Source organism: Arvicanthis niloticus, chromosome 3 (assembly GCF_011762505.2).
Source record: "Arvicanthis niloticus isolate mArvNil1 chromosome 3, mArvNil1.pat.X, whole genome shotgun sequence".
NCBI classification, from domain to species: Eukaryota; Metazoa; Chordata; class Mammalia; order Rodentia; family Muridae; genus Arvicanthis; species Arvicanthis niloticus.
Window position 1 is genome coordinate 79,609,815 of NC_047660.1, and position 27,579 is coordinate 79,637,393.

The window sequence follows — 27,579 nt, forward strand, 5'->3', positions numbered from 1 at the left end:
CTCGAGCCAGGGACACACACACACACACACACACACACACACACTTAAGCGGTGTTCCCATGGCCTGTGTTTTGTCTCTGTGTTTTAGAGAATTGTAAGTTTGAAAAGATAACGTGATTGGTGATGCTTTTGAAGCTTTAGGCAGATAGGTCCTTACTATGTAGTCAGAAGTAGGGAGCCGAAAGTGCTGCAGGCGCCTGCAGTCTGTCCAGGGGCACATTGTCTTTGGTCTCCAGCATTAGTGGTCTCTGAGGTCACAATGACATATGGACCCATCTATGGCATATTTAATGATTTTTTTTTTTATTTAAAGGAAAATTCCTGTTTTCATAAGAAAGCATGAAATCATTGAGTTTAAAGTTGGAGACCAAGTTGAATTTATTTTTAGACCTTGTAGGCCAACAAAATTCAGAGTGAAATAAAGAAATAGAAAGCAAGCAAGCCCCCTTCTAGCCAAGTTTTGTGGCCAAATCTATCTCTTTTTTTGGCCAGGGGGTTGGGTGGGGTGAGACGGTTTCTCTGTGTAGCCCTGGTTCTCCTGACACTCATACTGTACACCAGGCTAGCCTCAAACTCATGTCTGTGTGCCTCTGTTTCCCGAGTGCTGGTATTATACGCGTATGCTGCCACACCAGGCTGAGTGTGTCTTGAATGAGTTGATACCTAAGAGAGGATGGGATAGCTAAGCCAGGATGACCTAAGAGTCTTTAACTCCATTCAAGTGAATCTGATTGGTAATTTTTTTGTTGTTGTTTATTTGATTTTTGTTTTATGAAACAAGATCTCATATATGCCTGGGTGGCCTCAAACCTATGTAGCCCAGGATGGCCTCCAAAACCTGATTCTCTGGACTCCACATGTCTCCACTTCAAAAGTGCTGGGAGTAGAGGTGTGCACCAGCACACTCAGCAGCTCCCTCTTGTCTTTTGAGATACAGTCTTGCTATGTAGCCAATGCTGGCATCAACTCACTGTCCTCCTTGTCTGTGCCACCCAAAGGCTGGGATCCTTTGTGTGTGCTGTTATGCCACCCACAGGCTGGGTATGTATGCACTGCCATGCTTGGTTGGGGTACTATGTGTGCACTGCCATGCCTGCTTGTAGGATCCTGTGTGTACTGCTATGCTTGGTTGGGACCGGCATGAGGCGTTTAAACTGCAGAGCTCTGGCTTCCCTGGGTGTCAAGTGGAGGTGGAAGTTGCCTCCTGTTTGGTGGACAGAGAAAGCTGCCCAAGAACAACTGCTGCTTTTATCAGAACCTAGGTCCCAGCACTGCCCCGTCCTTCTGACTGTGCTGGTCTTGGACGTTTTTTTCAGCATTTGGCCAGGGAGAAGTTAAAGAAAGCCTAGATTTCTTAATCTGAACAGAAACATCCCTGGACTACAGTGTAGGAGTGAGCATGAGGGAGAGGGAAGATGGAGGAGGTGCTGGGCCATCTTACCTGCCCACATAAATACTGCTGGGTCTAAACCCTATGCATTTCCAAAGACAGTTTTATCCTAACACATAAAGGTTAAGATTATTCTCTGGGTAAAAGAAGCAGTCATTCCATTTAAGGCTTAAATGACTAAGCCTTGATTTGATAAACTGCAGGCTCCCTCTTTAGAAGAGAGTAAGAGGTATAAACTGGTGGTGGGACGAGAAATGATGATTTATGGTGCGGTGGACGCAGATGGGATCTGTCTGTCAAGTTAACACCTCAGAAGTCCAGGAGCACAAGGGTGAGGGCAGTGACTGAAAGCTCAGTGCTTCCAGGCCTTGTTTACAGCGTGTCTGATAGGGGTGGGCAGGTCAGGTTCTCTAACCCTTTCCTCATCTGTAAATGGGATGGAAGCACCAGCCACCCGCGGCCCGTGGTCATTAGGAGGGATTAATGAGTGGCTCCACAACCTCAGGAGAGATGTGTTGTAGGAATTATTTGCTGCCTCAGTCTACTTTTAGCCCTATGTTTGTAATTTCAGTTTTCCCATTGAAAAACAAGGCCCAGCCCTGCTGTGGTGACGTACACCTTTGATCCCAGCACTCAGGAAGCAGAGGCAGGCATATCTCTGAGTTCGAAGGTAGCCTGGTCTACAGAGTGAGTTCCAGGACAGCCAGATCTACAGAGAAATCCTGTCTTTAAAAACCAAAAATGGGCTGGAAAGATGGCTCAGTGATTAAGAGCACTGGCTACTTTTCTAAACATCCCGAGTTCAATTTGCAGCATCCACATGGCTCATAACCATCTGTAATGGGGTATGATTTCCTCTTCTGGTATGCATAAATTAAAAAATGAAATAAAACAACAACAACAAAAATAAACCCAAAACAAAACCCCCCAAAATCAAAATGACTCCTGGACCTTTGGTAGAGGAGTTGTTTGTTTGTTTGTTTGTTTGTTTTTATTTTTTTAAAAAGAAAAAGGAAAATAAGGGCCAGGTCTATCCATTTATGCATATCTGAGCTGATCAAGTTTTAAGTAATTGTGAGAGACTTGCCTTTAATCCTGAGTCACTTACCTTTGTTAAACAATCCTTATGGAAACATTGTTCCAGTCAAATAGTATTTAAGTAGTAAAGATATGTTCACAAGTCTTTTCTTTCTTGGTCTCGAAAGGCAAGTTCCTGTGAGACCTAAATAGTTGGTCTGGTAGAGATGATGTATTGTGTCATCCTGTCTGAATTTCTGGTTGTGGATCCCCTGGCTGTCACCACACAGGAAGCTTCATGATTGAAAATCGTCATGCACTGTAGAAATCCCAGCTTCTACAACATGAGGCTCTCAGTTGTGCCTTTCCACCCTAGCCACCATGAACTATGTGCTCTTCATCCATCAGATAATTACAGAATTGGAGGACCTACTCAAAAGAGAAAAGATTTCCGTGACCTTTGCCATCAGTAATTTTCCCACCTGGTTAATTGCATCCTGTGTAATTATGTTTGCCCTGGGAGGGGAAGGGTTGAAAATGTCTCCTTGTCTGGCATTCAGAAAGAATGTGAAATCGATATCTCGACAGTTGAGGCCAGCTTTGGGGATCTCCGGCTGCACTTGGATGCAGAGCCCCAGTGCCGGCTCTTGTGGCCATCAGAGCTTAATCTTTTTGAAAGCATCTAGTCAGATATGCAGTGAGAGGAAGCTCAGGTGATGAGGCTGGGCCAGCACCTTTCAGTAACATTGTGGGCATCTTGTAGCCTCTGAGGACTGTATGCACAGAGCACACACGGGGCAGCCCATGGTTATCTGCCTTTTGGGGGTGATTATAGCAAGACTGGCATTCCCCTAAAATATTTCATCTGAAGCCTAGGAGCCCTCTTGGGTACAGACATACACTGTGTTGGGAATTTTGTAAGCTGCTCAGTGAAACATATTAAGAAAGTATATAGCTAAAACTAGGTTAAAAACCAAGTTTGGGACTGTTCTCTGGGAATTCTCAGTTCCGTGCAACTGAAATAAGACATTCCACTGTAGACTTTGTGCTCAGTTGAGACTTGAGTGTAAGTATTTGAGCCCAAGTGTCACAGAAGCAATGGATAATTGTCAAACGGCAGGGAGGGATAGAGAGTGGACTAGGAACAGTGAAAGCAATCACTCCACGTGTCCCAGAGGAGTGAGTGCAGGCTGTGCGTTCATCTGTTCTGTAGCCAGCCTTTAGCTTTGGTACATAGCTGGAAAAGTTGTGACCTTCGAGGAAGGAAAGTGTGTTCAGAAGTAATTAGGTCCGAATCTCATAAAAGCCTCGGCTTTGCCTAGGCATTGAATTCCTAAAAGGATTCCGAGTAATCCTGGAGGAGCTGAAATCGGAGGGAAGACAGTGCCAACAACTGATTCTAAAGGACCCCAAACAGCTCAACAGCAGCTTCAAAAGAACTGTAAGTCACTCTCAGGGAATGTGTTCCTGAAGACACCATTGTCTCTGGGGTCTGAATGGTTTATTGAAAGTCTGAAATCGGAGAAGGGGGGCCTCCGGGGTCCACAGCCCAGCCAAGGTGGGCGAGAATGGGAGGCGGCAGCTGAGCCTGTCACACACCCAGGAAAGCTCTTTAGCAGGGCTCTGGTAAACACACCTCTCTGGTTACACTGAAGCAGCAGCTATCACAGCTTCTGTGTTCTGGAGAGTACTGTGGGTTCACCCCTTACTCCCTCCAGTTCCCAGGTGCCATGGCTTTCTTGTCCAAGAACAGACAGCACTGCTCTTCTGTCGCATCTGGGATTCAAAACCCAAGCTAAGTGCATCAAGTAGACCTGACTTTCTGCTTTTCCAGGATCTGCTTGGTTCTGGAATTGTGTCTGAGCTACATTTACTGTTGAGTGCAGGTCTTTTGTAGGTGGGGGTGGACAGTTCTCTATGCTACGTGTGTCTTTGTTTCCTTTTAGGGAATGGAATCTCAGCCTTTCCTGAATATGAAATTTGAAACGGATTACTTTGTAAAGATTGTTCCTTTCCCTTCTATTAAAAACGAAAGCAATTACCATCCCTTCTTCTTCAGAACACGGGGTGAGTATGGTCTTTCCTTCATGCCTCCTAATGGAGTCTTTTTATTTCTACTTTGAGTGATTACAAACACACCAGGTACTGATTCAGAGTAAGTAGGGTAAGAAGCAAAGTCATATCAAGCAATAACAACGAACCAAAAAGGGCAAGGTCTCTCTGTAGTCCAGGCTACCCTGGAATTCTATAGGTAGCCCAGGTTAGACTAAAATCCATGTTAAGTCTCCTGCCTCAGCCTCACAGATGCCAGAATTATAGGCTCAAACCTCTATACAAGCTCAAAAATGTATTTTCAAAAATAAAGACTAAGAGCTGGAGAGTTGGCTCAGCACTTAAGAGCATGGGCTATTCTCCCAGATTGTCTGGGTTTGATAACTCTAATGCCAAGGGATCTAATGCCTTCTTCTGGCCTCTGTGGATACCAGGTATACCAGTGGTGTACAGCCATACATACAGGCAAAACACCCATACATATAAAATAATAAAAAGTAAGTAAATACATACACACATACATACATACATGCATACACTAAAGGCTAGACGCCTGAGGCTGTAGCTCAGTGGTGGCGCTTGTCTAGCCTCTGCTAGGTTTAGCATTGGGTAGGGTATACTTGCTAAACATGGTAGCACATGCCTGTAATCACAGTACTCAGGAGAGAAAAGCAGGATTGCTGTAAATTTGAGGACTGTAGGCAGGGCTGCATAGCAAGATCCTATCCTAACCTAAAGAAAAATACACCAAGAAAAGTGCCAAGCCCTCTTTCTGCATTGTTTTGGATCAGGCATAGGTGTGAGTCTGTGTGTGTCTGTGTGTGTGTGTGTGTGTGTGTGTGTGTGTGTGTGTGTGTGTGTTTATTGGGACAAGGTCTGAAACCTTGATTCTAGAACCTAGTTATATAGTTAAGGCTGCCAGTCCTACTGTCCTGCCTCCCAAGTGGGATTACAAACATGTGCTATAGATTATAGTTGATTTTTAAAAAGAGCACTTATTATTTTATTTATTTTTGATACAAGGTCTCATTATATAACCTTGACTTGTCAGAAAGATGTTATGTACACCAGGCTGGTCTTGAACTCACAGAGATCTGCTTGCCTCTGCCTCCCAGGTATGAGGATTAAAACCATGCATCCACATCACTGTGCCTGGGTAAATTATATTTATTTAGTGTGCTTGTGTTTGGGGGATGGGGCAGGTGCCATGGTGCGTCTCTGTGTGTGCGTGTGCATGTGCGCGAGCGCGTGAGCGATCGAGTGCACTGTGGTGTGGAGATCAGAAGTTAATTGGGAAAGTTGGTCTTTTCCTTCTACCATGTGGGGCCTGGGGATGGAATTCAGATCATCAGGTCATCAGGCTTGGGGGCAGATGCCTTGACTTGGCAAGCCATTTCACCAGTCCAGCGTTTGTTTTTTTGAGGATGCTATGATCATCATTAACACGTCCATGTATAAAAACTGTGGTTTGTTGGCTAGTGTGACCTTTGTAGGTTGGTTGTAGAGCACTTGCCTCGCTTGCACAGGGCCATCTGATCTCTAACATTCTACAAAAGGGTTAGGAGATGATTCAAACAAACGATCCAAAACCAGCCCAGGAATAAAAAGTCTAAGTTGATTTTGAGGTAAACTATGAAGGTAGAATGGCGTAATGTCCTGAGTGTGGTCGGTACCAGTGAAAGCCATGGCTAGCAGGATGGTTCAGTGCACAGGGATCCACCTGCCAGCAAGCCTGACCACTCGAGTTCAATTTACAGGATCCATGTGGGAAAAGGGGAGACCCAACTCCCAAAGATGTCCTCTGGTATTTTGACTGCCACATATCGGCTGTGGCATGCATATGCCCCACACATAAGATAAAACAAATGTAATTTGAAAAAAGACATACCTGAGACCACTTACTTATTTCTGGAAAGTTTACTAAAATTAACAGAGTTTATTCAGACTCTGTTCTAAATGCTTTCTAAATATTAGTGCAGTCCATCTCTGTAATAACCCTTTGAAGAACCCCCCTCTCTCTGCTCCCCATGCACAGAGAGGGCACAGGGCTTGGTGGGGAGCTGGGGTTTGAGCTCTAAAATCTCTGAAGTCCATACTACCAGCTACCAACCATGCTGGTTTTCCAGTTGTTCCCTTTTCTTGTCTATTCTGTATGCAGTTTCTCTTTCGTCACCCTGACTGGGAGCTTTTCAGTATGGTGGCCAGTTACCAGGAGACCTTCCTTCATCGGCTTCCTCCTGATCATATGTCTTATCTGGGGTTCTCGGTCTTGGATGGCCAGCAGCCTCTAGGGATCCTCTTTGCTTGTGGCCTAGCTGTATTCCCCATCTTCTGTGAAATATTTGGTCTCAGCCCAATCTTGCATCCATGTTTTCTTTAGTCATTCTTAATGAGGTTGTTTTCTATGCTGCCAAGTTATTTTGTAAGTCTTGTTTCATAATTAAAATGAGATTCATTAGGTCAGGACCATGTGGTTGTCCCATCTGTTCTTGCTTTCTGCATAATGGCCACATAGAAGATCCAAAGAATGTGTTTATGAAAAAAATCCTGCCTAAAAAATAGTGTAATTTAGGATTAGAATTTCCCATCGGAATTCGTGTGTTTTGGAGTAAGATGCACGATGGGCTGTATACTGGGGAGTATTCATGCACCATGTCAGTGCACCGTGGCTTTGGTGCCACCTTGGTTTTCTTGACAATATATGGACCCTTCTAGAAGTCTCTGGCTTAGCAGTGTAGTGTGGCTACTGCTTGGCCTCTCTTGTAGTGTTACTGGGATGGAATATAGTTTCAAAGGCCCTGCTTCTGAGATACTATTTTCAGTGATAACAGATTACTTAGTAACTCTCTGTAGGGCTCACCAAGAAGAGTTTAAATCAGAATGCCCTTGAAGCTTGAAACAATGTCTCAGTGGTTACCAGACCCACCCTAGAGCTCTCTGCATGTAGACATCCCCCCAACAGTGCACACTGAGCTACAGAAGGATGAATAGTTCCTTTGCCTTCAGAGCATTGAAACTGTTGCAGTAGTGGACAAGCTTTAAAAGCCCTGGTGCCTTTACACAGCTTCTACTTAGGTGGTGTGAAGTATACCAGTTAATATTTGTATGTTGTATCTTTTAAATGGTTATTAAGATACAACATAATTATAATGAAAATTATGGTTGAATTGATGTAATTTGTGTCTTCTCCAGCACATCAGGCCCAATCTATATCTTGTTCAATTGTTACATAAGGAAAAACATCAGACTGTCCTAAAACTAAAAATACTCTTTTTTTTTTTTTAAATCATAATAGCCTGTGACCTGTTGTTACAACCTGACAACTTGGCCTGTAAGCCCTGTAAGTACAGCTGTCTGACAAGTTTCAAAGTGTTACCTGATAATGGTGTTAGGGCAGCCTTTGGGTGATTACTCTGGGCCCTTCTTCCTCACAGTCTGGAAGCCTCGAAACCTGAATATCACCCAGCACGGTTCCGACATGCAAGTGTCCTTCGACCATGCACCGCAGAACTTCGGCTTCCGAGGCTTCCATGTTCACTATAAGCTCAAGCACGAAGGCCCCTTCAGGCGGAGGACTTGTAGGCAGGTGAGCGGCTGTGTGTGAAGAGCAAAGTGATACTGGGTGGTGGGAGTGAGTGGAGGGCTACAGCAGTCAGTGGTTTAAGAATGTCACTGGGGTCTGTCTCCGGCTGATTCACCACTGTCCCTTGTCCCTGGTTATTTCCACCTTAGCTTTTCTGGGGTGGTACAGCGTCAGAGGATCAAAAGCACAGATATTGGTAGTTTGTCTTCTGTTTTAAGCATCTACAGGTGCTGTATGGCAGGTAATCTCTAAACTTCCTGCTCTTCAGATCCTGACTGCTCATCAAACAACTTACTTTCATTCATCCTTTATAGGGCTCTGGGAGGTCACCTAACTAAGAAGTAGAAAAGACAGGCCCTGAGCCAAGTTACTAGCAAATCAGCGGCCCTGGATTTTTTATTTTTTAGTTATGTATGTATAAATGAAAGGCCAGGGTTAAATAGAAACCTGGTAACAAACGTCACGAAATGAGTGTGGTCAGAGCAATGGGAAAGGTGGTATGGAAGTTTTGGGACTGCCCCATGGCACTGCATGCTCTCTCCCTGTCCTGTGTGTACTGCATCCTATCGTCCTGTGTGTGCACCGGGTCCTGTCGTGGCCTTGCCCTCCTTCGGTCCCTCCCCTTTACCACTGCACTTCTTGGACTATCTGCTCAAGTTAAATGATGATAGATGAGTACAGACCGGTCCCAGCTCATCTCTCCTTGCTGTAAACGGATTTGTTTTGGTTTTTGTGTAAACTATGCTCTGCCAAAGTTCTACATGAAAGTTCCACACTTCTTTCTTGCAAGACGGGGTCCCACTATGTAGCCTTGATTGTACTACAAGATAGTACAGGACCCGTGATGTACTCAGGCTGCCCTAGAACTCAGGAATGCCTCTGCTTCCTGCGTGATGGGATTAAAGGCATGTACCACCATGACAGGCCCTGCTCTTTCATTCATAGATAGATAGATAGATAGATAGATAGATAGATAGATATTAGACAGACAGACAAAAAAATTGGTTTTTCTTAAAAACGTTTTTAAATTAGTTTTATTTATTTTAGGATTATATATACAGGCATATGTTTTTTATGTGTATGAATGTTTTGCCTCTGTAAGTCTGCACCACATGCATGGAGTACCTGCTAGAGTCCAAAAGAGGGTATCAGATCCCCTGGAATTAGCATTGGAGGTGGTCGTTAGCTGTCGTGTCAGTTCTAGGATCCTGACCCAGGGTCCTCTGCGAGAGCAGTAATTGCTTTTGATCGCTGAGCCCTCCCTGCAGCCCCTCCTCTCACCTTCTTTTAGACAAGGGGTATTCTGGTTGATTTCTTTATTTTCAAATGATAAAGACAAGGCACTCCCAGGTAAGCACAAGCTATGGCAAGAATGCTGAGCCTTCAATTCTGTGAAATTCAAGTAACGTGTGACAGATGATCCCATCACATCTGGAAGTGAGCTCAAACCAGCAGCGGGTCTTTTTCATCTTCAAGATGAAGAGGCCCGACACCTGTTCTACCACATGGGCATTTAAGTTCCTGTTTGCTTTTTTTTTTTTTTTTTGGTTTTTCGAGACAGGGTTTCTCTGTGTAGCCCTGGCTGTCCTGGAACTAACTCTGTAGACCAGGCTGACCTCGAACTCAGAAATCCGCCTGCCTCTGCCTCCCAAGTGCTGGGATTAAAGGCGTGTGCCACCACCGCCCGGCTTTCCTGTTTGCTTTTTGTAGGACCAGAATACAGAGACAACCAGCTGCCTCCTCCAAAATCTTTCTCCAGGGGATTATATCATTGAGGTATGTACAACTATAGATTGGCCTCTTGTTACTTCTACAGAAAGTAGCTCACGTAGAATTCTGAGTCTTTTGTTTATTGGTTTCAAGACTGAGTCTATTGTAGCCCAGGCTAGTCTCAATCCCCCTATAGAGCTAAGGATAAGTTTGAAAGGCTAATGTCTCCTGCCTCTGCCTCCTGGGATTACAAATACTCACACTATGGTCTTTCCTTTTATGCAGACCCTGGGGATTTGAACTCAGGTTTTCAAGCTTGCATAATAAGTACTTTGAATCCACGAAGCCATCTCCTCAGTCCCATCTTTTTCTTTCTTTCTTTCTTTCTTTTTTTTTTTTTAAGAAAAAATATTTTTTCTTAAAGAAATTTATTTATTTCTTAAGAAAATAAATTTTATTTATTTATTTTGTGTATGTGAGTACACATAGCTCTCTTCAGACACACCAGAAGAGGGCATTGGATCCATTACAGATGGTTGTGAGCCACCATGTGGTTACTGGGAATTGAACTCAGAACCTCTGGAGGAACAGCCAGTGAGTGCTCTTAACCGATGAGCTATCTCTCCAGCCCCAAACACTTTTTTAAAAAAAGTTTGATTGAAAATGTTAAACCGTGATGAAGTCGAGGTGCAGCCACTGACACTCACCCTGGCAGCAGAGGATGCCATCTTTCTTGAGTGCTGTCTTCATGAGCTGGTAATAGGACTCCTTGAAGAGGCTCTCAGCAGAGCCATGGGGTCTGAGGAGTTGGTGATGATGATGTCGAAGGCATCTTGGTTCTGTTTCATGAACTCAAAGCCATCGCCCACATGGAGAGTCAGCTTTGAGCTGGAGTAGCCCTGTGTCTGTCTAGCTCTGTGCCGTTCAGCCCCATGCCTATACCAGCTCTGTACAGCACTGCCTATGCCCTGTGACCCAACAAATAAAAAACCCCGTGTATTTATAACAAGCTCAGTCTCAACCTTTGGGGGAAAAAATAAAATAAAAAAATAAAATGTTAAACCATCACCATTATCTTCCCTCTTGGGCTCCCACACCCACTGTCTGGGGATGGAAAGATGAATGACATCACCAGTGTTCTATTTCCTTTGTAAATAGAATGTATAGATGACGTGCTACCACTTTCAAAATAGTAACACAGACTCTCTGTTTTGTAGCTGGTGGACGACAGCAACACCACCAGGAAAGCTGCGCAGTACGTGGTGAAGCCAGGTAAAGCTCTTGGGCGTGAATTTGATGTTGTACCCTTAGGGCAGGCTTCTAGCATTTTCTGTGCTCTGTAATTCATGGCTTACAAAACACCAGTCACCCCACCTCTTCTCTTAAACGATTATACATCAGGGATGATTCCTTGATGTTGTTGATGCCTGGAAGGTCAAAGCCTGCATGGCATCTACCACCTAGACTAGGCAATTTTACTTAGAAGACAAGTATGGAGAGGGGGCTTTCTTCCTCAGAGTTCCCAACATATTCAGAGCTATTAGATTATTTTCTACAACACTTTATAAAGGAACTGTTGAACCCTTTTATAGTAATGACAGCTTATAATCATGACAGTGGAGCTAGAGTATGGTAGCTGGGGACCCTGGAACTGTTAGCTTATGTTTTAAAAAACAAAAGTGGAACAAGCTTTCCCCACCTCTTCTGAACCTGTTCTGCTGCTTGAGTTTAAAAAAGCTTTCTCTTTGAAACCTCCCAGTGCAGTCTCCCTGGGCGGGACCCATCAGAGCTGTGGCCATCACTGTGCCTCTGGTTGTCATATCCGCGTTCGCAACGCTGTTCACTGTGATGTGCAGAAAGAAACAACAAGGTATTTCTCTGGCTGTGCCCGCTTTTCTCCTCTCTCTAACTTGTGGCAGGCAAGGGGAGCCCTGCTTCCCTCGGGAGGGGCCTGGGACCCCTCATGCTTTCTTGCCAGTTCCTTGCTTACTGAAGTTCCCAGAATCAAAATATTTGGCTTTTACTCTCTAGGACCTGGCAATGGCCAGGTATAATCTAGTTTTCAAAGTCAGAAAGTCTGAAGTCTGGGAACAGTCATATAGAGGGTGTCCATTATTGAGAAGTTAGGTGTTCACTTAGAAAACTTTTGATGAGCCATATCTTGATCTGAATGGGGTTACCCAGCTGACTCTGCACATAAAAGTCATAAAGATGTTAACTTAAGATTTGTATACTTTAACCTGAACATGGTGGCACAAGCTTGGTATCCTAGTTGCTTGGGATGCAGAGGCAGGAGGATCTCTTGAATCCAGGAATTGGAGGCTAGTCTGGTTAATACAGTGAGACCCTTTGTCCAAAAAAAAAAGCAAAAAGTTATTTTTGTTGTTGTTTTGGTTTACTTTACCTCTGTAAATTATCCTTTAAAAAATTATTTTTCCTTCCTCAGCTAATGTTTAGTATATCTGGTTGCCAGAGCCATCACTGGGCCCTTCACTGACCAAAGGGGCGTGCATTTCTTGCCATGTTCAAGGGCAGTTTCAATACTATTTTTTTTTTACTTTTGGTACATCAGTATCGAAACCATGCAGCTTGAGGCTGGTGTGGTCAGAGACCCGAGACTCCCTAGGTGGAGAAGTCAGCTGCTCCTTTTGAGACTTGGATCTCAAGTAGCTCAGGCTGGCCTCCAACTTGCCAAGTAGTTGATCATGACCACAAACTTCTGACCTTTCTGCATCCACCTCCCAAGTGCTGGCATTTCAGGTGTGAGACACTGAGCTGCAGGTCATATGGAAAAAGACAAAGCTTTGTTTCTAGGTGTCAACCTTATCTTCTTTCCCAATTTAGAAAATATATATTCACATTTAGATGAAGAAAGTCCTGAGTCCTCCACATATGCTGCAGTTCTCCCCAGAGATAGGCTCCGGCCTCGCCCCAAGGTCTTCCTCTGCTACTCCAGTAAAGACGGCCAGAATCACATGAACGTGGTCCAGTGTTTCGCCTACTTCCTGCAGGATTTCTGTGGCTGTGAGGTATGGAATCTAGTCTCTTCTCTTACCCTGGGCAGGATGTATGCTCCGTATTTCTCTTCAGTGCCATCTCTCCATTGCTCTTCAGGGAACCTACTTTTGCCCAGTACCTTACTTTCCAAACCAGTCTGTCTTCTGTCTTAGTGTGTCCTGTCCGTCAGCAGAAGCAGAGGTTTCACCTGACACATTCTTGCTTGAAACCTTTGAGTGGCACCCACACAGTAGGATATTTTGAGTGCCCTGACGTGAAGTGTGTGACCAGAGTGTGAGACTGTCATGTGACATCACAGGGAGTGCCTACAGGGTCAAGCCTCAGTGGAGCATCAGGAAGAGAACACAAATAAAGACAGCTTTTAGGAGTTTAGGCAATTCCCTAAAGGAGGTTTGCTGGGATTGGGAATGGAGGAGGGACCACCCCTGGAAGGGATCTTGGGGACCCGGAGGAATGTATAACAAAGGGATGAGGTTGAGTGCTATGAAGTCATAGAAACCAGTGAGAAAGCTGTAGCTAGAGAGAACTAGGAAGTAGGAGAGGGCTCCAGAATTTACAGAACGTTTGGATGTCCATGCTGTTTTCTTAGCTCCTCCTCTTCCGTCTTCTCCTCTTCTTTCTCCTCCTTCTCCTTCCCTTCCCTTCTTCCTTTCCTCCTCTTCCTTCTCTTCCTTCTCTTCCTCCTCTTCCTCCTCTTGTTTTTCTCACTCTGTAGCTCTGGCTATCCTGGAATTGAGGCTGGCCTCAAATCCATAGAGATCCACTGCCTCACCAAGTGCTGGGATTAAAGGCATGCACCCCTGTGTCCAGCTTTCTTAGGTCTTCTTGAGTTAACTATCATCACATAGCTTTTGCATAAACAATGACACTGAATTTTTAGAGCGGAGTCTTCAGCTATTGTTGAAGGCATACTCATACATATGTACCTACTCTTATATATACATATATACATACAAATGCAAGTTATCGTGTTTTTTTAGTCCGTTTGGCCCTTTTCTTTGGTGATACTGCCCTCTGGTGTCAATAAGATGTATTTAAAAGCTGGTGGGATTGCCTTCTGTTGGGAAAGCCTTGAGTTTAGCAGATGAACAGCTGCTGAGAAACACTGCAAGCGGCAACAGTAGCCAGTGGCGCCATGCTGTTCAGACAGCACTGACAGAGGTGGTGTATCTGTGCCTCATTCTTTTGTACACAGATGAAGCTACACATAGTTTTTATGTAGCTACATCATCTATAGTACTGACTCACCGTATATAGCTTGTAAAGCTTCTCTGTGATTTCTCAAGGATAAATTATGTTTTATTTATTAAGATGAAATCAACTAGTACAGAGGTTTTTGTGTTTTTTTTTTGTGGTGTTTTGTTTAGTTTAGTTTTTTTTTTTTTTTTGTAGATTTGTAGAACATTCTACATATGTTTAACAAACTGCACGGGTCAAAAGATTAGTAGACACACTATTTTTTGTGTGATATAGAAACCTAGGCGCTGCATATTTCAAACTACCCAGTTAGCCTGAATGTGCGTAATGTGTAGCATGGAGTTTTTAGTTACGCTGCTTTGTGTTCCTGGAGGACTGTGCACTTCAGCCACCCGCCTAGAAACTCTTTGGATCCGTGAATAAAAGACACACACATTAGCTTATTTTTGAAATGCGCTGGCCACTCAAAAGCTGGGCAGTTCTAATCCTCTGCCTGGCTATTATAGATTTCCCTCCTGTACTCCTGCGTCAACACCCTCTAAATCATGATCACTGCTCTAAATCATTGCTGCCCTGCTCCTCCTGGGTAGCCCCCTAGTCTTTGCTGCCCAAGATACTCTGGGCAGCCTTTTTGGGGTCCACATTTCTTCTCACCTACATCTCAGCTGATTTTCCTTCTGCAGCTCTGAATTTGATCTGTTTCCCTCCGAAACCTGACAATTTTCTTCTCTCTTCCTCTCCCCCTCATCCTAGCCCAAGCACATCTGAGACCCTGCCCATCCCCCTTACCCAGCCACTGGCTGCTGACATCTTTATTTATCAATCAAAAACCAACTGGGGACAAGAACCTTCAGTGTCTGGACATGCAGGTTTCCAATTAAATCAAAGCATTAGAATCAATCCCTGACAATAATGTTACCATGGATTAAAGTATAAGATGAGTTACTATTCTTTTCAGCAGATGGATAGGTGTTGGGGCTTTCTTCTCTTGGGTACCATTTTAGAACAGGAGGATTTAATCCTTCCAGAGTAGCCCTCTGCTGTATAATCTCTGTTTAGCTATAAGGGATTATTTTTTGAGCTACAGGAGAAATGTTACCAATACAGTTGCCAAGGGATGCTGCTTACAGTATCCTATAGGAGAAACAGTACTAATACAGTTGCCAAGGGATGCTGCTTACAGTATCAGATGAAAGCAGTTAGAAAGAGTAAAAATCCTTTGAGGGCATCAGGAATACTTGGATTTCTTTGTTTTATCAGCGATCCCACTACTCTCTTGACCTTCTTTATCCCCAGACCCTGTGGTTCAGGGGCCTTGTAGAGCTCTGACACTGTAGATCTCATGGAACCCAAAGAAAGGTGCAGCCCAGACAGGGTTAACTGGGAAACCTATACTATAGCTGCAGAACAGTGGGCTGATCCTGGGTCTATGAACACGGCCACAGAGGTCATCTTTCTTAGTCACATTCTGAATTTGAGTCACTTGTCATTGTAGATGGCTCTCTCTGGCAACAGGCCTAAGCTCCATATCCCAGTATACTATGGGGTCACTATCCACTTTCTTTCCTCAGAGCCATTTAGCCTGTGTCCAGTATCTTTCTGCTCCTTGTATCTGGTAGTCACACTCATCACACAGACCACTCAGTTCCTTCCCATCATATCATAAGACATCTTCAAGGTGTCTCAGACAAGCTGCTGAAAATCCTGGCTTCTGTCTTCTCAATTGTAGGGCAGCAGTGGTCATGACCTTATGTATTATCAAAATGATGTCATGGATGGCAACCACTTTCAGGAAGTCTGGTGTGTGAATGTGGTTGTTGACCAAAGGGTGTGTGTGTGCACTTGCATGTGTGCGTGTGCGGGGTAGCCCAGAGCCTGCATGTATCCCTGCTAATAATGGCTGAAGGGCAGATGCTTGGACCTCATTGTCTTGTTTCAGTTTTCTTTTCTTTCTGAGCATTGGTGTAAATGAGTACTGAGATGACTGACCTGTGGTGCTTTTTCCAGGTGGCTCTGGACCTGTGGGAAGATTTCAGCCTCTGCAGAGAGGGGCAGAGAGAATGGGTCATTCAGAAGATCCACGAGTCCCAGTTCATCATTGTCGTGTGCTCCAAAGGCATGAAGTACTTTGTCGATAAGAAGAGCTACAGACACAAAGGAGGCGGTCGTGGGGCAGGGCAAGGAGAGCTCTTCCTGGTGGCGGTGGCAGTCATTGCTGAGAAGCTCCGCCAGGCCAAGCAGAGCTCATCTGAGGCCCTCAGCAAGTTCATCACCGTCTACTTTGATTATTCCTGTGAAGGGGATGTCCCTTGTACCCTGGACCTTAGCACCAAATACAAGCTCATGGACAACCTTCCTGAGCTTTGCTCCCATCTGCATTCAGGAGAGCGGGAGGAGCCAGGTCAGCACCCAGGACACAGCGGCAGAAGGAACTACTTCCGGAGCAAAACTGGCCGCTCGCTGTATGTTGCTATTTGCAACATGCACCAGTTTATTGATGAGGAACCTGACTGGTTTGAGAAGCAGTTTTTACCCTTCCAGCGTCCCTCTGTGCGTTACCAGGAGCCAGTCCTGGAGAAGTTTGACTCAGGGTTGGTTTTAAATGATGTCATAAGCAAACCAGGGCCAGAAAGTGACTTCTCCCTAAAAGTTGAGGCTTCTATACTTGGGGCCACTGGGCCAGCTGACTCTTACTCATACCTGGAGAATCAGCATACAGGCCTGGACCAAGACACTGAGGCCCAGCACACTTGTGATAGTGGCCCTGCCTTGCAACCCCTATTGCATGCACTGAAAGCTGGCAGTCCCTCAGATATGCCACGGGACTCGGGCATATACGATTCCTCTGTGCCCTCATCAGAGCTGTCTCTGCCTCTGATGGAAGGACTCTCCCCTGATCAGATAGAAACATCTTCCCTGACTGAGAGTATATCTTCCTCCTCTGGCCTAGGTAAGATGCATTAGGACTGGGCCCTTATTTTGTCTGTCTGTCTGTCTTATCATCTGTCAATCATCTATTGGGTTGTTGTTGTTGCTGTTTTGTTTGTTTTTTGAGACAGGGTCTTGCTGTGCAGCTCTGACTGTCCTGGAACTCACTGTGTAGACTAGGCTGGCCTGAACTCACAGATACCCACTTGCTTCTGCTTCCTGAGTGCTGGGATTAAAGGCTTATACCACTGTGCCTGACTGTGGACTGGGCTTTTGGTACAGGCCATATAGCCTTTGTCCACGCCATCAAAGCATTTCCCCAATTTGGGAACCTTATAGTGTAACTCCTGATAGTTTGGATTTAGTTCTGGTAATAGGAACTGCCAAAATGGTGATGGTAATTATGGTGAGCCTCTCAAACCCCCTCCACCAGCATTATATATGCTGTTGCATGTGGAATTGCCTTTTTAAAAAAGTATGTTTATTTTCTGCGTGTGCACACACATGGGAATGGGGGCTGGGTGTGGCATGTGCAGGCACATGCGGATCGAAGGATACCTTGTGGGAATATATCCCCTTCCACCATGTTAACCTGTTCCCACAGGTTAAACTCTGGTTGTCAGCTTGTTGGCTGTCTCCTAACTGAAAAGACTGGAGTACTAAATGCATGTGTTGGGCAAGGGTCTGTGGGATTGTGTCCTCACTGGGAGCTGAGGTATTTGCTGCCTTTATCCTTACACTGTCTTTAAAGGCCAGATGTCTACTGAACCTGATATCCATGAACACTGTATTCTTCTCAATGCTAGCTTTACACAGTGTTCCGGGAAGGAGGGCTCTTCCCCAGAGAGCCTCAGGAATCCACTACACCTATAATTTCTTGGAGTCACAAATGTAAAACTTTGGCTCTAAAGGAAAGATCTTTCTCCTCTGCTAAGGGGACTAAATCGTGTTAGGAGGATGAGAGTGTTACTCTGAGCTGGTTCTGGTGCCTGCCTCATTTGTACAACACGCAAGAGCGAATCCCAGTCATGTTGTGGCACTGGCGATCTGGATCAGTAAAGCATTCTGATCGTGGCTCTGTCCTTTCTTCTCTCCTTAGGTGAGGAGGATCCCCCTGCCCTCCCTTCCAAGCTCCTTGCCTCTGGGGTATCCAGAGGCGAACATGGTTGCCATAGCTACACTGATGCACTCCAAGCGGTTGCCCCTTTGTAAGGACACAAAGAATCTAAGCATCGCCACTTTAGCTGCTGTTCTCTCTGGCTCCTCCGCTCGCCCCTGTGGTTGTGCAGCCTCCTTGGAGCTGAGGGCTCACACGAGGATATCTGGAATGAAATTCTGCTAGCACTCGACCATTCTGCTCCAGCTTTCTAACGGATACTTCGCAAAGTCTCCAATTTCCCGAAAGCATATGGAACCCTGAAAGCCATGTCCATTAGATCTGACCGCAGCTGTCCACGTGAGGCTGATCCTTGGATCAAAGCCTGCTCTGGGTGGGTAGAGCAGAGCCAGGTAAAGAGAAATAGGAAAGCACCCACACAGCCTGCTCTGGCTTCACTTGAATTCTGGCTACTTAAACTCAGAATGCTTTGTGGAAAAGCCCTCTCGGCATCCTTACAGCTACACAAGTCAAGTACCATTGGGACCCAAGCTATGCTGCAAATGATGTTTCCATCCATTTTGATGTGGAACTTACACTGTCCTGAGTGTTATATAAACTTTGAGTCTAAGGTTCAGACAATGACTAAACATCGTCCGGTCACTTTTCGTAAAACAACTCTCTCTCTATTGTTGGGAAACATGGCCAACCAGGATGGGATCCCGTGGAGCAGGCTGACCGTCTTGATGGTTCCGTGTGAGATGGGTTGACTAATGTGCAGATGTCAGAACCTGGGCCTTTTCCCTTCATTGAAGTAGGTATCCTGTGGTAGCCACGGCTGTCTGTTCAGTTTCCCTGGGCTACATTTACTGCTCTGTAGCTCGGGTGCTGACAGTGGACATGGAAGACTGCTGTCCATTACCCAGCTGGGCAGCAACATTATTGGAATTTGTGGTTTGTATTTCAGCTGGTGCTGTGTCTTGAATGTTAGAGGTCAGAGTCCACTAATACACGACTGTGTACAGGAGACGGTGGCCAGTTAGTCTACTGGTTTCGACAAGTGACAAACCTCCTTTTCAGAAGGCAGAAAGGAGGGGATTGTTACAAGAGTAAATGTTCTGTTTCTGTGAATGAGTCTTGTACAGACATTCTGTTTCCAAAGGTAAAACATCCCTTCACATCCTATTTGTTAATTAGATGTATATAATGATGTGTCTGTCTCCTCCGTGGAATCCCCCATCCCTCGCCCTGGTGCACTTGGTGTGAGCATCCTTCTCCACTGTTATCATGGGTGCGGTTGGGTTTTGGCAGCCTGTCTTCTCAGCATTCTATCAGGAACTATTAATTTTTCCCATTCCTCCACCAGATTGGACCAGCATTAAGGGGTTTGCTGAGAAAGATCTCAAGGTCAGGTGTGGAGGTGAGATGAGCCAGGGATTTTCCTTCTAGGCACCTTTTCAGTGGGGAGAGAAGGGAGCCCTCAGTTCCTGCTGGGAAGAGGAGGTTTGTGTGTATTTTGGATGAAAATGTCCTCCCTGCTCCTCACAGGCAGCTGGCAGCCGCTCAGGAGAACGTGCTCCTGTGTTCTCTGGCAGAGAACAGAGCAGCTGCTCTGGGCAAGCTGTGTGCTGGTTTCACCGTAAAACCAGGCATCTCAGCAGAGGAGTTTGCACCATATTATCTCTGTGAAATCCAGACTGAGCAGACAGAGCTCCCACCTCCATCTCAGTCTTGGCATTCGTTCTGTGAGGGAGACTGGTGGGCCTAAACTGCTAATGTATGACCGTTCCCTGGGAACATCATCAGAGAATTTTTTTTCTCTTTTTAAATTGAGGCCAAGAAATATTTTATGCCCCCCAAAGAGCCATTAGAAACCACATTTAGGATAGATACTCAGCTTTACATGTGGAATGTGGGGACCCCGAGAGTGCCCAGGAGCAGCATGGGGCCTCGGGCTCAGGCTTAGCATTAGAGCTGGATCCCAGGCCCAGGCCAAGAGCTTGCTGCATGAAATCAGACAAGGAAACTGGAGGGAAGCCATGTGAACCATCTAGCTTGCTAGTCTGAAAAGTCAGGCTCAGGTGATGTTTTTGTTTGTATTTAGCAGTTGGATGCTTTTATTTTGAAATACAAGTGTTTCTGATCAAAAGAGCCAGATTCTAACGTGCCAGGCAATGAAACGACAGTAAGGTTGCTTAACCCAGAATGAGCAGATAGTGGGGGAGCCATAGTATTAGCCAGCCCCTTTCCCATACACCTCACCATTGAGCCAGGAATGAGAATTGCCTTGCAGATTAAGGCAAGGCGCCAGTTCTGAACAGAGCTGCAGTCAGAATTGTCCCGGGAATAGAGAAAGGCTCTGACAAGACACAGGCTTTTTGATGCTGTAGGGAAACAAGAGGTTAGGGCCGAGAGTGAATTCATTTGTGGGGAAGTAGACCATATTCACTGGAAGGGAAGCCAAGGGCAAGGCCGTGGGGCTGGCGGGGAGGCCAGGGCACCAGGAAACCAAGAAAGTTGTTGACCTTTGTTTATACATGTCCTACAGGTGGTTCTGATGCATCTGACTGGCTCAGAGACTGAGTCAGAAGCAAGTTCACCCGCCCTTGAAGCCCAGACATAGTGGTACATGTTGCTAATTTTCTTGACAACCTTTAGTAGCAGGTCCTCTGACTTTTATATAAGTAACTAAATAGGAAACTGTTCCCCCAGAAGTGTGAGATTGCAGGGTTACAGAAGCTTCTCAGAAGGAATAGGGAATTTTATTCCTATTGGTGAAATGTAACACCCTTGCTTCAGAGAGAAAGGGAAGTAGGAAGTCCCTAGCTACCTCAACACGGGAGGAAAAGGTAGGCAATGGCAGCGTGATGGTTTCTCTCTTCCATCGTTGGGGATGGCTGCTGGTAATTGGCGAAGTTTGTTTTCTGGGGCACCAGTATACCCAGGCATAAGGAAAACAGTAACATAGCACCTTAAAGAGAGACAATAGGGCATGGCGGTGACTGGAGCAAACCAAGGCACCCTTGTCCAGATTTCAGGAGTAGAGAACATTCCAGATGAGTGTCTCCATGCAGTCTTTCCTGGCTTCCTGGTTTTCAAGAAAAGCTGAGAATGTCTCATTTTGAAGCTGTTAATGTCTAGCACTGGCAAGACAGCTAAGCAAGTAAAAGCACTTCTGAAACAAACCCAGACAATATCAGTTTAGTCCCTGGAACCCACAGTGGGAGGAGCAAAGCAACCCTGTCCCAAAAGTTGTGTTCTTTGTCTTCCTCATGCTGGTTGTGGTGCTCACACTCTCTGTGAGACCAAAATCACACGCAACACATGCAACACCAAAATCACACGCAATAAAAAAAATAAGCTAAATATCACCAGGTCATCCCCTTTGGAAACTATGAAGATGAACCCAGGACCAACAGAACATGTAGATAGATCTAATTTTGCCCGGTGGCTGCCAAGTTGTGAATTCTGCTTTGTGAGATGTGAAATGAAAACCACTCATGGTAATTACACGTGTGTGGGGCCCCTGGAAAAGCTGTGCTAGCCCTATCCTTCAAACAAACTTGATTCCCTCCTGATAATTTTGCTTCTTAAGACAGGATCTTGTGTAGCTTAGGCTAGCCTTGGACTCCTGATTCTTCTCTCCCTGGTGTTCACCATGACCCACAGCCTCAATATGATTCTGAATAAGTTTTAAACATTTTGATAGTGTCTTTTATATTTCCTAATATCTCAAGAGAAAGGCAAAGCCAGTTCTATTATTGTCCCGTATTAAAAAGCAGGCAACAGTTGCATTTAAAACCCCAAACTTTAAGGCCTTGTTTATAGTTTAGTTCTATTTGTTGTCATGTTTTTATGTGTGTGGTGTAGTTCTGAGCTCATGCCAAGGTGTTATTAGGAGAATTTATTTGGGGACTACAGCAAAGGCTCCCCCCAGAGTGTCCTCATTCTGGGCTTTGCCAGTGTCCTTTCTCTGCAGTCTGGGACTGGCTCTTCTGGAGGAATGCTGTAAGAGATGGAGAAAAGCTTTCCTGTTGGTGAGATACCAGGTGTCCCCATGATGTTTGGCCACCCTTGTCACACACATCACCACCTTTCCAGACCCAAGGGGGAAAGCTGGCCAAAGAGCTAGCTAGCTGTAAGTGGTTGGTTTGGTTCTGGTTTTAGAACATGGCGGGAAGGCTGAGCTCACCCAGCTCGTTCACTCCACGCTCGAGACAGGCTGCACTTGAGTTGTTCCAGACACCCGGCTGTGGCTGAGATGCTGGCTCCAGCAGAGGGGATTCTGTAACCTCCCTGCTGATCAGATGGTCCTTTGTATGTCTTCCTTGCAGAAATTCAAACCAGCTTTCTTTTGTCTACAGCGTAGAGGAGAAAGAACAGCTGGTCACCTTCCCGGCATTGAAAACCCGCAGTGAGGTCATCCCCTGTTTTTTCTTTTTTTTTTCCTCCCAGTAGTAAATAATCCCACCCACTTAAGGTCTTTTACAGTTCTAGTGTTCTGGGGCCTTAAGGATTTCCACTGTTCTCCTGCTTCTCTGCCTCACACTCAGTTTTGTTATCCAAGTGACACCCATGCCTTGTTCACGTGGGAGCCGCCTGACAGCCGTGCCCCAGTTAGGATTACAGGGAGATCTGCGGGCCTGCTGCTCTCTCACTGCATAAAAATATTATGGCACTTTAAAAACGTCATACTGCATCCCCTCATTCAGAACTCCACTGGTCCTCTCGGTGGTAGTCCTTGCTCTTGTGGTTTAGTTTCTCCCACAGGCAAACAGCCGGTGCTTATTCCTGACGTGTCTAGTGTCTTCTTAATCTGAAGACACTCTTCAACGCCAACGCCTACCTTCTGAGTGGCAGCTACCCCACACTCCAACCTTGGGTTCTATTTTTACCTCTCTCTAGACTTGACCTTTATTTTTTGAATCATGTTGTTGTTTAAATGGCAGAACACTTCACCAGAACCTCTGGCAAGGTGAGGCCAGAGGTTGCCAAGTGTCTCCTTCCCACTTGCTGTTGGGGACTAATTTCCAAACACCTTTGAAAGCCTCAGAGGACCTCTGGAAGATTTTGGCCAGTTGTCTTCTTTCCTGCCCCTTGGTTCACTCTTGATACTCACCTGGGACCACAGATACCTCCAGGGCCTCTCCCTCCATCTCCAGGGCTTTATCTCTCAGCTAAGCAGGAATAGTGTTTGATACAGTCAAGAGCCGGACAGAAGCAATCATCCCGACTGGATATCACATGGACTCTGGCAGGAAGAGGAGGAGGAGCAGCGGCCCTGTGTGGCTACCATTGGATTATATTCACTGTGTTCACCTGTTTTTTTTTTTTTTTTTTTTTTAAATCCATCTTTCTCTCAAGCATGTCAAATTTGCACAGCAACAAAAACTTCTGTACAAACTCAAAGTGGTCATTTTGAGAGTAGCTTCGGTTTTCCTGATCTGTTTAAAAACAAAAGTATTTTTTACTGTGGAAACTCCCATGTTAAGGAGGAAGGGCCCGCAGGCAGGCATAGTGAGGACTGGTGCCATTGTTCTGTTTGGTCTCTAAGTTTGTCCTTTTCTGGGATTTTTAGCGGTATGTAAGCACTGACAGCATGTAGCACTGTGCCATATTTTTACATTGGCGATATTGGTGGTGTGTTGTGGTATATTTGACTGTACAAACTCTGTAAATAGATGATAGTAAGTCATGGCTGACATTTGTAAAATGCTTTTGTACCTTAGAGTTTTCTACATCAAATAAAGTGTTTTCTTGTAAGCCTGTGTGCGTGGCTCCTTACTTCAGAGCATCTGTCCTGCTTCCTTCCTAGCCTATACTCCTGGCTGTTTGCTGAGGAGTCTGCCTCAGACTGAGAAGGTAAGGAGGAGGGCTTGCATCTGTACCTTGCTCTTCGGGGTGACTTCTTGGAGCTCATCACTTCTGGGTCAGTTCCCAGCTCTCCTTGCAGGTATTGTGACCCTGTGGTTAGGAGACTCTGATCCTCAGTTTCTATAGAATGGGCCCAAACCCCTGCTTTAGGGGCTGGTGACTTCAGCTGAGCTCCTGCAGTGGGTAAAGTGCACCTGAAAGTGATAGGTATCCAGAAGAGGGCAATGGCTGATGGTAGCAAGGACACAGGCTATAAGCCTCTGCCCAGTACCTAAAAAGGAGATGGTCAAAATTTGGGGTCTTGGGAATGTCAAAAATTGGCAGAGCCCACCTTACTGCTCAGGATTAGCCAGCCAGGTAAATGTAGACATGAAGTTGGCTTGAGAAAGGCTGAAGTGAAGGAAGAGGAAGTCAGCAGGTGGTTTCTGAAAGGTGTTTGTGTCTGTTGTTACCTCCACCTGACACAAGAAGGAGCCTCCAACAATAGTCCTCAGTGTTGGTTTCCCCGGCCAAGGGATTGAGATGCCATCACATCCAGTTCTTAGGTCACAGCATTCTCATTATTAAAGGGCAGAAAGAACTTTGGTAGTAATCGGAGTGACTGTTCTTAACTGAATGTGAATATTAGGAATAAATCTTGTTCTCCTGGTCATCCTTTTGCCTGGGTAGACACACGTTTCTGGACTTCTGCCATGAGGGTCCCAGTGGTCAAATGGCCATTGTCACCTCAGACATTCACAAAAGCAGGGGTTTGTGGAGATCAGAGAAAGCTGTAAATGGATGTGTAAGGAGTGGGTGAGATGTGTGTGTTGTCAAGGATGCAGTGGCCTCAGACATGGGAACCGCAAAGCCTTCCCCTGGTTTGTGTGGGGATGCTGACTGTGTAGAAATGTGGCTGGAAGCTTCCTCTTGGGTTGTTTACAACCTGAGACAGCACTCCTGCAGAGAGAGACTCCTGAGACTGGCCAAACCCTTTTTTATTCAGGCTACATAGTATACCGGCTCCTGCTGTACTCAATAAACCTGCCTCCCAGATTCACATGTATAATAAACACTTTACGTTTTCCTGAGTGCTCAGTCTACCCGATCCCAGCTTTTTGTTTGTTTGTTTATATGAGTACACTGTAGCTGTCTTCAGACACACCAGAAGAGGGCATCAGATTCCATTACAGATGGCTTTGAGCCACCATGTAGTTGCTGGGAATTGAACTCAGGACCTCTGGAAGAGCAGTTAGTGCTCTTAACCGCCGAGCCATCTCTCCAGCCCTTTTTAAAAAAGATTTAATGAGTATATTGTAGCTGTCATCAGACACACCAGAAGAGGGCATCGGGTCCCATTACAGATGGTTTCGAGTCACCATGTAGTTGCTAGGAATTGAACTCAGAACCTCTAGAAGAGCAGCCAGTGCTCTTAACCACCGCTGAGCCATCCTTCCAGCCTCCCAGCTTTTTCTTTGTGTCTCGGTTCTTCATTACCTGCCTGTTACCCCAGGTAGGTTGGTCCCCAAGCTGTGCGGGTCTTAGAAGGATTAGCAGTACTCCAGGATGAGATGGCCATGTGCCATCTTTCCCACTGTTGTGGCACATGCCAGGAAGTGGCTAGATAATGGCATCCAGCCAAACTCAGGCCGGGCCCAGAGGAACTTGGAGTCAGGGAAGGTAGGGGCATGCCTAGCCTTGAATGCAAGTGTAGGCAGGTTCAGCCTTTGGTTTTAACTCCTGAGGGTCAAGGCACATAAATATCCTCTACACTGGGTGAAATTGCAAATGAGTGATGAGGTTTTGCTATTAGCATTGGGAGTGTTGTGATTAAGGCTTTGGCCGGCTGAGCTCAGAGCTCAACCTGCTGTCTCTAGAGTCTTTCTGACTCTAGGTAGGTGACTCGCCCTGTTTTGGCTTTAGTTTCCCTATCTGGCAGGCCAAGCAAGGCTGTTTTGAGGTTTCAATGTAAGTGATTCTGGACATTTAACCTGACATACAGTGTCTGTGGATGTGTGGTCACCAGGGGGCAGGGCAGGTGTGGTAAACCGAGGTTTTCTTTCAAAGCCTTCCTCAGCCTGTAACCAAAGCAGAACTTCTTGGATGTCTCGGTGTAGAAGGGCGGCTAGAAATGGCCCTTGGGGGAGATGGGCACTTGAGTAGATGAAACTCCTTATTGAAACCAGTGGTTGGGGCGGTGAATACCTATGTTCATACGTAGCTCTTTGCTATGTAAGGGGAGTAGACCATTTTCTGTTTTCCTTCTCCACAACAGACACTTTCTGGGTTTCTCCCCTCCCCTCTCCTCCTCTCCCCTCCCCTCCCCTCCTCTTCCCTTCCCTCCCCTCCCCTTTCCCTCCCCATACCCCTCCCCCCTCTCCCCCCCCCTTTCTTAGGTGTATCTGATTCATGGCCCCTAGCAGGATAAAACACTTGGAGAGGATTACACAGCAGGTAGCAGGTGCTCAGAAAAGTTTCCTCTTGTGAACAGGTACTAACCTGTAAACAAAGAAAGGTTCCTTGGGAAGAAAACTATCTTTACTTTACAAATTGCAGACTAGTTCCAGCCAATGACTAGGATTCCCAGTATTCAGAATCATGTAGGATGTTATTTCCTCCTGAATGGCTGATCCTGTCTCATGTTTTCTCTCTGGGGGTAGGGTTCTGTGTGCAGATTGGATCACATGGGCTCTATCCAAATCACCCAGGTGTTGGATACCGATTGCTGAGACCAACACCATGTCACTCCCCAATGCTCCTTGCTCTCCCAACAGGCCCTGGTGCATGCAGTGTTGAGGATGAGAGTCAAACCCAGGTGTTTCCTATGCACAACTTTGGCAATCTGCTCTCTGCTCATGTTCCTTGTGTTTCCCCTAACCCAGGTGAGCAGAAAGGATTTACTTGTATAGAAATCTTCCATAGCTACTTTTAGAGTATTGCTTTGACTTGAACAGTAAGACCAAGACTTTATGATTCTTGCAGGCAATGCCATTCCCCAGGTGAGAATGACATCATACTGTGTTGTTACATTATCAAGCTGTACCATGATTCTCCGATGCTGCAAACAAGGATGGGGAGTATCTGTGTAGGGTATAGCTATAGGCAAAAGGTTCAGGGTCTTTTCTAGGAATTCCATTTTTAGAGTCCCCCCCCACCCCGTCTCTCTCTCTCTCTCTCTCTCTCTCTCTCTCTCTCTCTCTCTCTCTCTCTCTCTCTCTGTGTGTGTGTGTGTGTGTGTGTGTGTGTGTGTGTGGTACAGTCTCTTGTAGTTCATATTGGCTTCAAATTTGATATATATATAGCTCAGGAGGTCTTGAACTCTTGTTCCTCCAAGTGCTGGAATACAGGTGTGAGCCAACACATACACACTAGTGGGTCTCACTTTAGGGCTTTAAATTTGCAAAGTAACTAGAAATATGGGTCAAAGTTTATTCTGCAAAGGTTCTTGTCACCAAACATTATTGTGATGCTGAGACATGAGGAACAAAACCACAGCTGGAATTCAGTATAAAAGGGCACAGTCACAAAACAGGCTAAAGTCACAAAACAGGCAAAACATTGCAGGGGAATGGTCTGGCTGGACTGAAGATGTAGTTCAATAGGATAACATTTGCCTGTTAAACACACAGGCCTTAGGTTTTATCCCAGGTACAGACACCAATAAAAGGAATCATGGCAAGGAAAATACTGGTAAGTATGGTAAATAAAAACTGCACACACTAATACCTCAGGGGT

At 45.6% G+C, this 27,579-nt stretch overlaps 1 protein-coding gene across 2 annotated transcripts in view; it reads left to right on the plus strand.

Moving 5' to 3' along the window:
• Positions 1 to 23,754, plus strand: part of Il17rd (interleukin 17 receptor D) — a 65,238-nt gene extending 41,484 nt beyond the window's left edge. The window contains exons 4-13 of one of the 2 annotated variants that reach the window (XM_034499147.2): positions 3,730 to 3,848; positions 4,354 to 4,474; positions 7,755 to 7,799; positions 7,894 to 8,045; positions 9,753 to 9,818; positions 10,970 to 11,024; positions 11,512 to 11,622; positions 12,597 to 12,781; positions 15,975 to 16,917; positions 17,995 to 23,754. In XM_034499147.2, coding sequence (XP_034355038.1) covers positions 3,730 to 3,848; positions 4,354 to 4,474; positions 7,755 to 7,799; positions 7,894 to 8,045; positions 9,753 to 9,818; positions 10,970 to 11,024; positions 11,512 to 11,622; positions 12,597 to 12,781; positions 15,975 to 16,917; positions 17,995 to 18,107 — 1,910 coding nt within the window. In that variant the 3' untranslated portion in view covers positions 18,108 to 23,754. The remainder of the gene's footprint in view (positions 1 to 3,729; positions 3,849 to 4,353; positions 4,475 to 7,754; positions 7,800 to 7,893; positions 8,046 to 9,752; positions 9,819 to 10,969; positions 11,025 to 11,511; positions 11,623 to 12,596; positions 12,782 to 15,974; positions 16,918 to 17,994) is intronic. The other variant, XM_076931297.1, reaches the window with a different exon arrangement.
• Positions 23,755 to 27,579: the final 3,825 nt, after the last annotated feature.